This window comes from Protobothrops mucrosquamatus, unplaced genomic scaffold, assembly GCF_001527695.2.
Source record: "Protobothrops mucrosquamatus isolate PMUCROS unplaced genomic scaffold, P.Mucros_1.0 scaffold395, whole genome shotgun sequence".
NCBI classification, from domain to species: domain Eukaryota; kingdom Metazoa; phylum Chordata; class Lepidosauria; order Squamata; family Viperidae; genus Protobothrops; species Protobothrops mucrosquamatus.
In genome coordinates, this window is record NW_015386726.1 from 80,781 (window position 1) to 93,021 (window position 12,241).

Genomic DNA, 12,241 nt, shown 5'->3' on the forward strand with positions numbered 1-12,241 from the left:
CGCGTAAACAAGCTAAGCCCCATCTATAGGATGCAGGCAGCACACAAAACCATGCCCCCTCCGGTCCATGGAAAAACCTCTCTCCATGGAATCGGTCCCTGAGACCCAAAAGATTGGGGGCCACTGCTTTAAAGATCTATCAAGGTTAAGGGATCTTTAAAAAAAAACCTCCACAATTCCCACAACTAGGAAAGTATGTCAGAAACAGCTCTACCGGAAGGGCAGTCCTTGTGCCATCGATGTGCCAAGAAATTAATGCATTTGAGAAGAAGAGGCAGAATCATCAGGCAAAACATAGTCCTTCCAAAAGTCCATTTCTCTTGGCAATATTAAAACACCATCTGAAAGATTCTTCAGGGCACTTTCCCCCAAAACATTGAGTAGGTTCCTGCTGATCTCTCACCTTCAGAATTCCAGAAGAATGGATCTTCTCCTTCCAACCAGGAAACAAATTCTGGTTTGGGCAGTTCTTGGGGAAAGCAAGAGAGAATAAATTACTTCTAACTAGAAAATATTTTTCCCTTTATCTGAACCCAGAACCCAGATGCTTCCTTACCCACAGAGGCCACACTCCTAGCATTCTCCAGCATGATTTCCCCATGGAGGGTCCTTTGGTTGGAATCTAGAAGATCCCACTCTTCTTCGGTGAAATACACAGCCACTTCCTCAAAAGAGACAGGACCCTGAAAGAAGAAAAGATCCCCTACCTATAGACAAGTCAGGAAGGATTTCCAAGAAATAACCAGTGGGCATTTTCTGCATGGTGTAACAAGAAAATGGACAGAATCCACTACCTATTAGCAATAACGGATTTTATAACACTTTCAAGAGCATTTAATGAAAGCCACCGCACCATCCTTCTGGATCAACTGGCAAGTGAGCTTTCCAAACACCACAATTCCGGGTCTCCAGTCCTTGCTGAAAGATGTAAAAATGTTGGGAGCTCCTGTCTGATCTTTAGTCAATGACCTGGGTTGGGGAATCCTGAGGGCCACGTTATCCAAAATCAACAATGCCATGGAACTGCTGAGAGATCGCATCCAGGATTGAACAAGTTGCCATCAACAATATTGATTAGATTTATATTTTGTCTTTTATTCAGGAACTCAAAGCAGCATATATTCCATTCTCTTCCAACCCTATGAGATAGATCAGTCCAGGAATAAGTGACTGATCCAAAGTAACCAAAGGAATTTACATCTCTTTTTTCAGCAAAACCAGCCCCTTGGCAAACAATTGGTTCAGTTAATTGATTTGCCCAACAACTGGAACATTTGTTTAACAACCATTGCAAAAAAAAAAGGTGGTAAAACTGGATCAGTCACAAGGTTTACTCTTGTCATGACTTACGACCATTATTAGGCAGGCTCCATTATGGTTGTAAGTCAAGGATTACCTGTATGACTCTTCCCATGAACCTCTTAAGAGTGCATCCATAGTATTTTCTATTTTATTTTGGCAACATTTCAAGGCACATCACTAGAAGGACAGGTAAAAGCAGGTTCAGGAGAGGGAAACAAAGGTGATACAAGAATTAGAGCAGGAGTCCCCAACCTGTGGGCCATGGCCCACTACTGGGCTGCGACCTATTGGCCACCGGGCCGCCTCAGTGGCTGGCATTCATGGCCCCACTTCCACAAGCATTGCAAGTGTTCGTGGCTCCATTCGCGCAAGCATTACTGGCATTCATGGCCCCACTTGTGTAAGCGTCACCACAAACATCCTGGGCGTTCACAACCCCACTCATGCGAGCATCTCAGGCATTCGCAGCCACTCGTGAGCATCGCCACAACTGTCCTGGGTGTTTGTGGCCTCACTAATGCGAGCGTCACGAGCATTGCAGGCATTCACAGGCCCACTTGCGTGAGCGTCACCATAAGCACATTCGGGTCCCCACTTGCACAAGCATCACCATGAGCATCGCAGGAATAATAATAATAATAATAATAATAATAATAATAATAATAAAGTTAGAAGGGATCTTGGAGGTCATCAAGTCCAACCCCCTGCTCAGGCAGGAAACCCTATACCATTTCAAACAAATGGCTGTCCAATTTTTTCTTAAAAATTTCCAGTGTTGGAGCATTCACCGCTTCTGGAGGCAGGTAGTTCCACTGGTTAATTGTTCTAACTGTCAGGAAGTTTCTCCCTAGTTCTAGGTTACTTCTTTCCTTGATTAGTTTCCAACCATTGCTTCTTGTCCTGCCTTCAGGTACTTTGGAGAATAGCTTGACTCCCTCTTCTTTGTGGCAGCCCGTGAGATACTGGAAGACTGCTATCATGTCCCCCCTCATCCTTCTCTCCATAGACTAGCCATCCCCAATTCCAGCAACCGTTTCTTGTATGTTTAGCCTCCAGTCCCCTAATCATCTTTGTTGCTCTTCTCTGTACTCTTTCTAGAGTCTCAACATCTTTTTTACATCGTGGTGACCAAAACTGGATGCAGGATTCCAAGTGTGGCCTTATCAAGGCATTGTAAAGTGGTATTAATACTTCACGTGATCTTGATTCTATCCCTGTTAATGCAGCCCAGCACTGTGTTGACCTTTTTCGCAGCTGCAGCACACTGCTGGCTCATATTTAAGTGATTGTCCACTAGGACTGAGATCTCTCTCACAGTTACTACTGTTGAGCAAGGTACCCCCTATACCATACCTGTACATTTGGTTTTTCTTGCATAAATGTAGAACCTTACTTTTTTTCACCACTGAATTTCATTTTGTTAGATAGCGCCCAGTGTTCAAGTCTGTCCAAATCTTCCTGTATCTTAAGCCTGTCTTCTGGAGTGTTCATGGCCCCACTTGCATGAGCATTGCCGTGAGCGTCCTGGCATTCGCGGCCCACTCATGCAAGCGTAGCAGGCATTTGCGGCCCCTCACATGAGCATTGCGGGCTTTTATGGACCCACTTGCACAGGCATTCACAGTCCCACTCACACGAGCCATGAGTGCGCACGCATGCGTTCCCCCCCCCCCCCACAAAACCATCCTTTCTTTCCCCCTTCCACCCCCCGGCCACCAACTCCGAAAGATTGGGGAACTCTGAATTAGAGGACACACTTTAGAATAAAAGGCTGAAGATACTTGTGATATTCAATGCGAAGGAAAGAAGAGCAAGGGGAGACAGAGTATCAGGATGGATGACCACTTCCCAAGGATGGTCTTGCTGGTTTTCTTGCACGATACAATGGGATAAACTGTTGACATGGGGGGAGAGGGTGTTCCAACTCCATATATCTAAGATATCAAATTTGAATCTTATGAGGTAGGCTCAACTGAGCCCAATCCTTTCTGTACCTGAGCTAGAGGTTCAGATGTTTTTTCTGTTCCACCACAAAACCGAGACATTTCATCAGAGAACATCAGAGAAACGGTTCTGCTCCCTGTGAAGGGAGAAAATGGGGGGGAAAGGGAAAATAAGACTTTTAAAGCAGGAATACATTCTAGGAAAAGGTGGAGCATCACCTTACCCATGTACAGTTATTATACAAGGTGTCCCCGGCATTGCCACGAGACGAGAAAGAAAAATAAAAGCTGGGATATGTCTTCAGAGGAAGTGTTCCCTCTTACCTGGTAAAATCCCTCCACTTTGAGCCTCCTGAAAGTTCCCACCCAAAACCAGCTCTTCTGGGGGACAGGAGAATTCATGGCTTGTTGTCGCTTCCGCAAAGGGTCCCTCTCCCTGCAGCTGCTGACAAAAGTAAAAAGCCAATGTGATGGGGAAAACTCACTCCCCATCTGCAATTCTGAAGCCAAAACCAGAAGGAAAAGGAGAAGAAACATTTCCAGGAAGTTCATTTGATATGGTTTTCCTTTGTTTCTACCCTCACCTGAGCCTCTTCCTGCTGCTTCTCTTCTGCCTGGCTCAGGAGGAAGCCTTCGGCCAGGGCCACTGCCTGGGAACTGGTCTCTGCTCCACACTCCTGCACCCAGCTCGCCATCTCTGCAGGCAGGACAGCCAGGAACTGCTCCAGGAGCACCAGGTCCAGCATCTGCGCCTTCGTGTTCCTTTCTGGCTTCAACCATCGTTGGCAAAGCTGGTGGAGTCTGCTGCAAAGCTCTCGCGGGCCCTGGGCCTCCTGGTACCCAAAGTCCCTGAAACGCTGGGCATTCCAAGTGAGGGCATCTTCTTTCAGGATCTTCACCCTGGTTCCTCCCCAGAATCCCCCGTGGCTTCCTGCTAGGATGCCGTGGAAGCTGACCGTAGCTTCATTTGTGCTCATTTTCCGCCGCCGCTGCTTCTCCGAGGCACCTGCGAAAGGGAGCCAAAGACTCCTTGGGTCTCAAAGCTACTTTGATTCCTCGGAGCAGAGTGGCATGGATGAGACCCCGATAGGTTCTTCTGGAGGAGAGCCTTGCCAACCCAGGTGCTTCCTACTTCTAATCTAAGGTGGAGTACAAGTCGGACTCCAAGGCAGAGAGGGAGGAAGCTTTGTTCTAGCTTGGCTGGGCAGCAGCTTTCCTCCCTCACCTGGAGAGCATCTCTCACACTCCCACCAAGGGCAGCCACGGAGCCAAATCCCCTTTTTCAGGGGGATCTGGGATGATGGGGTGAGGGAATCCCCAAGCCGGATCAGCCAGCCTAGGTTTGGGCTTAGCACGTACACACCTCGCACCAATGCCGCACTGCAATACCGCGGATGACCGCTAGGAGCAGAAGGAGCTAGAGAAACCGCTGTCTAACCCTAACCGGATCGACGGCGCCCTCTCGTGGTGGGCCAGAGTAGCGCAGCCACCGATCTGGCCCTTCTGCAACCCAGCGCCCCCGGACCTTCCTACCGCGGGGCCCGTGCGCTTCTTGTCAGCCGTTCGCCGGGTGCGAGAAGCGGGTGCAGTAATTTAGAGGGAGGGTGTCTCTTGCCCGGCCCCCTCCCGAAGCGATGTCAAGCTCTCTGCCCAGTTGTGCATGAGCCTTGCGCACGTCCAGCTCTGGATCCACCCTGCGAGCTTCCTTGAGAGACGGTGCAAACGCCGCCGCCCCTCCCTAGGCAGGAGTGGGAGGCGACCCTTCGCAGACCACGTGATCCTTTCCTAGGATTGCGGGCGGGGATTGCATCCCATCGCTTTTAACTCTTTCCCCCTCTCCCCCCCACCCCCAAATGGGGAGGGGAATCTGTTTCGATAATCTACTAGCCCCTGCAATGTTCCTGGATCCCGCATGCTGGGAGGTGCAACGGGATCGTGTCCTTATGAGCATCTGGGGGCTTCTTTTCTCTCTCTCCTTGACCCCCCCCTTCCGTCCCCTTATCCCACTCCCCTCCTTAGAAAAATGCTGCGCGAATCAGCATCAGGGATTTTTTTGCTAGAAAGGCTGAGGTGCCAAGGAAATGGAAAGGGAGGCTTGCATGGAAAAAATACCGAAAAATGACTCGGATGCTTTTTTAAAAGGCTCCGGAGTCACGCAGGATTGCAACAGGAGGTCTCGCCTACGGATTCTCCAATATTGCGCCTCTTATCAGCTGCTGGCAAATTTTATCCGGCGCATGCGTGGTCTCCTTCTGAAGGCGGAGGCTGCCCGTTTTCCTGTTTTTGCGCCGGGAGCCCCCTAGCGGATGTTTTCTGCAATCCCTGCTGGCTCAGCCAGGGCTCTCCGGCGCCTCCTCTGTCAGAATCAGAATAGAGCTGGAAGGGACCTTGGTGGTCTTCTAGTCCAGCCCCCTGCTCAGGCAAGAGATCCTATACCATTTCAAACAAGTGACTGTCCAGTCTCTTCTTAAAAACCTCCAGTGATGGAGCCCCCACAATTTCTGAAGGCAACTTCTGTTCCACTGGTTAATTGTTAGGAAGTTTCTCCTTAATTCCAAGTTGCTTCTCTCTTTGATCAGTTTCCATCCATTGATTCTTGTCCTGCCTTCTGCTGCTTTGGAGAATAATTTGACCCCCTCTTCTTTGTGGCAGCCCCTCAAATTCTGGAATACTGCTATCATGTCCCCCCCTAGTCCTTTTCTCTAGACTGGCCAAACCCAAATCCTGCAACCGTTCTTTGTATGTTTTAGTCTCCAGGCCTTTAATCATCTTCGTTGCTGTTTTTTATACTTTTTCCAAAGTGTCAACATCTGTTTTCTTTATGTGGTGATCAAAACTGGATGCGGTATTCCAGGTGTGGCCTTACTAAGGCTTTATAACGTACTTCACATTATTTTGATTCTATGCCTCTGTTTATACAAGTAAGGATTATATTAGCGTTTTGGGCTGCTGCCGCACATGACTAGCTCATGTTTAAGTGATCGTCCACTAGGTAGGACTCCAAGGTCCTTCTCACAGTTACTGTTTTTGAGCAAGGTTTCGGCTAATCTGTATTTGTACCTTTGGTTTTTTCTGCCGAAGTATAAAACCTTGCTTTTCTGCACATTATTTTTCATTTTGTTGGTCGCCTGTTGGAAGTATCGGCAGGAGAGGGAAAGAAATGTAGGGAAGACCGTATCTGGGCTGCAAAAATCTGGGCGAGCTCTAGAAGGCGGCAAATGATGCCCAACCATCTGTACTTTGTTCTCCTCTGGATATTTGCCCCCTGTAATAGAGTGACAGAAAGACAGGCTGTCATCATCCCTGACACTTGATGCCAGGGGGAAAAATGGGTCAAAGAACATTATGTTTTATTAAAAGTCAAGCTCGGTTTCCAGGGAACTGACAGCCACCTCCCAGCATTTGTCTTAGCAGCCACAGAAGTTGCTTTCTGGATCTTCCCAAGTTAGTTGAGATTTGGGCTTCCAGGTGGCCTCCCATCCAAAGCACTTTTTCCAGATCTGGTGGGCTTTGAAGTACGAAAGCCAGCAATCTAGAACAGTATTTCTCAACTTGGTAATCTTGGGCTTGTATGGATTTCAATTCCTGGAATTCCCTAGCCAGCATGCCATAGTGCCTGCCTGCAGGACCACCTCCCTTTACCACCCCCCCATCGAATGACCCATGCCATCCTGAGGTTCCAACAGCACCCAGGATTATAGGCATTGCCACCACCAAGCTATGCAGTCATGCAACATCATGCTTTACTCTCACATTTCTTAGCAACAGAGATTCCAGTCCCTGTGGCCATCATAACTCAAGAATTACCTGTATTTCTTTCTTGGAACCAATTTATTCCTTTATGTATTTAGGAAGAGACGTATTCATGTTAATTCAGAGGGCATGGATAATGGAGATGCTTGTGACCAGTTGTCCCAAAGATGCTATTTTTCCAAAGGCAACTTTTTGAAAAAAGCACCTTTTCCTGTTCTGATCAGAAGTTTTTTGGTTGAGAAGCGAGTTGCTTTTTTTGGGGGAAAAAAACACCATTGGGACAACCATGACCTGGAGCAGACATGTCAAACTCGCGACGTCACGTGACGTCACACAACGTATTGGGCCGATTTTGCCATTGCTGGCAATGGGGTGGGCGCAGCTTCCACGTGACACATCCAGTCCGCGGGCCAGCAGTTTTGACACCCCTGACCTGGAGGATGGAGAATCTCCAGAGTAAGTTCCTGACTGATCGTTTATACCAGAGCTTTTCAAACTTTTTCAAACGACATTTCATTATTTAATTCCAGCATTTCCTGACCAAGAGGCAAGAGAGTCACCCAGATCATAAACATGCTCCAGAGAAAATGTCTGAAAATCGGCCCCAAAGTCCCCATCCTTTCTACTCTACCTTAGAAAATATATATGTTTACATATAAAATGCAAATATAGAACTAAAGGGGACATGATAGCAGTATTCCAGTATTTGAGAGGCTGCCACAAGGAGGAGGGTGTCAGTTTATTTACCAAAACACCTGAAGACAGGACAAGAAACAATGGATGGAAACTAATCAAGGAGAGAAGCAACCTGGAATTAAGAAGAAACTTCCTAAGAGTGAAGACAATTAAGCAGTGGAACAGATTGCCTTCAGAAGTTGTGGATGCTTCATCATTTGAGGTTTTTAAGAAGAGATTGGACAACCAAGTGTTTGAAATGGTAGGGCCTCCTGCTTGAGCGGGGGCTGGACTAGAAGACCTCCAAGGTCCCTTCCAGCTCTATTCTGATTCTATTCTATGTGTACTTTTGGGGGGATACTTTGGCTACTTTTAGGATAAAAATGACCTCATCCAATTTTGCATGACTTGAAAATTTGATAAACAATCCCCTCTTAATCTTTGGTTGAATGAATGATGAAAATATTAAACAAAGCCTAAGTTTCATGTTGTAGTATCCCATTTATTATCTTCCTCCAGTTTGATGAAGAAGCATAGTTGAGCATGTTCTGAGTAAAAGTCTTGAGTCATTATGCATCCACTTAATTGTCATGCCATTCCAATCACACTAAATTAAACTTACTACTCAGAACATCACTGGCTACTCGGTCAAGTGCTTTGCAGAAACCAATTTTTATTACATTTAAAGAAGTTACTCAATCCTAAAAATGAGGGAAGGCTGGTTGGGAAACATTTGTTTCTGACAAATCCATGCTAGTAAACCTCTAGTAACCTCTTTTTTTAGAGTGCTCACAGATCAATCTTTTACAATCTGCTTTCAAATCTTCAAAGCATCCATGTTGAATATTGATATAGTTTTAATCACTCAGATATGCTGTTAGTTGTTTTTTTTTTTCTCATGCCAGCCTTTTCTTCTTTTACTAATCCTTATTTTTCCTCCACATACTTAAATCACCACAGGCATTATCATATATCATTCAGTTGTCAATGAGCATGGGCAATTGCAATTCAGCAAAGTCGCGTTTTCTCCCTGCCGCAGCTTTAATTGCACAGTTGTTGCTTTTTCTGACAACTCTTGACTTCCAGCAATCACTTCATTGTCTTCTACCTGCTTAGTGCTCGATTTTTGCTTTCTACTTTTCCCAGATATCCGTGTAAAATGGATTTGGTTTCAGCTCCTGGAATCCTCTTCTTCCTTCTTTGGAAAGCAGGAAAATATGTTTGGGTTACTTTGTCTTTTAACTGTTGGTTTTTGGTTTTTTCTTTTCTTTCAACAGTTTATATACTCCCCTTATTTTCTTGTTAAAAGATCGGAAAAAGTTTTTTGGATTTGTTTAGCCTCTTTCACTACCTTTCATGCATTACATTCTCTTTCCCTCTTTAATGCATTCTCTTTTTCAGCTCACTATCAAACTTTTCCTAGAACCCCAATGGTTTCTTTTGTGCTCTGCTTGTCTTTATTCCACGATTTTTGTTTTTATAAATCCCTCAAATCTTCACCTTTTTTCCTGGTACGCTTGATGGCCATACAAAACCTAGTACAGGGAGAACTCAATTTACAGTCACATTTGAGCCCCAAATTTTTGTTGCTCAAAAAGATGATTGCTAAGTGGAAATTTTGCCCCAGTTGACACTTTTTCTTGCCACAATTGTTAAGTTAGTAATACTGTTGTTAAGTGGCTGCCCGATTGACTGCTTGTCGAGGTTGAAAAAGATGAGCACATAACCCCAGAACATTGCAACCATCATAAATATGAGTCAAGTGTCTGAATTTTGATCACATGATCAGGGGGATGCAGCAATAGTTGTAAGTGTGAAAAACAGTCAAATCCTTTTTTCAGTGCCATTGTAACTTGGAATGAATTGTTGTAATCTCTCTCTCTCCCGTTCATTCCCAGAGTACCTGTGTACCTTCCAGAGTTTTATTCTCTTGAAAAGTCATAGTTGCAAGAGCCCTCCAACAAGATATGAGATGTTCCATGGTTTTTAGAAGTTTTATCTCATTTTAAGAGTTAACCATGAGTGATCTATGCAGAAAGTGTTCTGGAACAAATCAGAACAGGATAGAGGTAATGCTTGACGTACGACCATAATTGAGCCTGGCAACTCTGGTCATAAGCTGCAAAAGCCGTAAAGCATGACCATGCCCATTTTAAAACATTTTTGCAACAGTTGTTAAGTGGCTGTAAAGTGAGTCGGTGTTTGCTATCAGCTGGTTTTTGCCAGAATCCAGAAGTAGCAATTGCCATAGCACTTAAGATCAGGGGTCGGCAACCCGCGGCTCCGGAGCAGCATGTGGCTCTTTCATCCCTCTGCTGTGGCTCTCTGTCACTCAAAATATGCGTCACAACTGCCAATGTGCGACGCCCATCGGCATGAGATTTATTGTGCTTTTTGACCCGATAGGCCAACCATGGATAAATCCAAGAAAATTAAGTTTCAAAAGAAAACACAATTTTTAATGCTACATGGGTAGATTCATTTGCTTTCACTACTAATTGAATTTAATTAAGCTTGGCCTTTTATTTCATAAATACGAGGAAGATTCAAATAGACACTGAGTATTTTATTTGAAAATAACCTTCAACCCAATGTTTTTTTTTACCGGAGTTCAAAATGTTTTTGTTGCATGCAGAAATAAAAAATTGTTTTCTCTGTAGCAGTTCATTGATTTCATAAATGCAACACACTATAGTTTTCTTATATGTAGCATAAACGTAAAAAACAATATATGCAGTGTTATCTTCATTTTAGATGTCAAAAGGGTTTTGTGACTCCCGGTGTTTACTTTTTGGTGGAAAACGGGTCCAAATGGTTCTTTGATTGTTTAAGATTGCCGATCCCTGACTTAGACTTATATATCGCTTCACAGTGCTTTACAGCCCTCTCTAAGCGGTTTACAGAGTCAGCATCTTGCCCCCAACAGTCCTCATTTGCTGACTCGAAAGGATGGAAGGCCGAGTCAACCTTGAGCCGATCAGGATTGAACTTCTGGCAGCCGGCAGTCAACAGAAGTAGCCTGCAGTACTGCATTCTAACCACTGTGCCACCATGGCTCTAAGTAACCAGCTTAAATGCTGGCCAGTTGGCAAGTGCAAAATAAAATGTGGTCGTGTGTCTTGGGGAGGGTGATGCCAGAACTTCAAGTGTCACAGGTCCCATTTAGGGGGTCTGTTGTAACTTTGAACAGTCACTAAGCAACCAGTCATAAGTCAAGAACTACCTATATATATTCTAGATTAGTCTGTAAGCACTAAACATGAATTACATCCTTGGCTGAAGTCTCAATCAGACAATGGCCTAAGCATTAAAAAACCGATGCCTTGAGTGTATTTTCTATGCCTTCAGTGATGTTTTCAACTTTCTTTACTATTATATCTGAGTATAGGACCCGAGTCCCAGGCCACATGGTCCGCAAAATTCCCGTCCCTCCAAATTTCCTCCAAATGCTGCCACCAGATTTTAATTTGGTATGTCAAAAGAGGGAAACAGATAAGAACATGACTTGGGAATAATCATACCAGCCATTTTTAAAATTAATTTAACTAGATCTGTATTGAATTTAAGGAAAGAAATAATGTCAAATTTAGTTTACTTCATCTGATCCCACACATTTTTTTATAATACGGCTTTGCCCACCACAGTTATCACTCTCCACTTAAAAAAAAGTTATTGGGAGTATCTATGTGGTTGATGGACGTGTTGTAAAAAGACTGATCTGACTGATGGGTTTTCCGAACTCCATGCATTCAAGCCATGTCTATACTTTGAACACCCTCTTATGGGAAGGAAAATAACTGCAGACTAAGGATGTTCTTTTTACCACTTGATGCATATATATGGCGTCTCTCCTTTATGCCTCTTTTTATGAAGAGTAAAAGAACTGCTCTGACTGAAGCACTTTCCACACTCCATGCATTTGTATGGTTTCTCGCCGGTGTGGATCCTCCTATGTGAAGTAAGAGCCCCATTTTCACTGAAGCTCTTTCCACACTCTGTGCATTTGTACGGTTTTTCTCCTGTGTGGATCCTTTTATGAGAAGTCAGGTGCGTACTTGTATTGAAGCTCTTCCCACACTCCATACATTTGTAGGGTTTCTCCCCGGTGTGGATTCTTCGATGTGCGGCAAAGCTACTGCTCTGACTGAAGCTCTTCCCACATTCTATACATTCGTAAGGTTTTTCCCCTGTGTGGATCCTTTTATGTGCAATGAGATGACTACTCTCACTGAATCGCTTGCCACATTCCAGGCATTCATACGGTTTCTCTCCTGTGTGGATCCTTTTATGCGCTGAGAAACTACTGCTCCGACTGAAGCTCTTTCCGCATTCTAGGCATGTATACGGCTTCTCCCCTGTGTGGATTCTTTTGTGGGACGTGAGATTGCTGCTCTTGCTGAAGATCTTCCCACATTCCAAGCATTTATACGGCTTACCTCCTGTGTTTGTTCGTTTCCGTGGAGTACGGGGCAAGGTCCTCTGAGTTCCTTTGGGGAAAAAAAAGAACAAGGGTACAAAAATGAAATAAAAGCTGTGAGAAGCTGTGTTTGCTGATGAGAAAAGAACAG

The 12,241-nt window shown here is 44.8% G+C and overlaps 1 protein-coding gene across 1 annotated transcript in view; it reads right to left on the reverse strand.

Annotated features, from left to right (window-relative positions):
- LOC107287503 overlaps positions 1 to 12,241 on the reverse strand; it is a 134,721-nt gene that overhangs the window by 79,348 nt on the left and 43,132 nt on the right. The window contains 3 exon segments of the mRNA XM_029284153.1: positions 9,100 to 9,118; positions 11,388 to 11,412; positions 11,497 to 12,116. Of these exon segments, the coding sequence (XP_029139986.1) occupies positions 9,100 to 9,118; positions 11,388 to 11,412; positions 11,497 to 12,116 (664 nt within the window).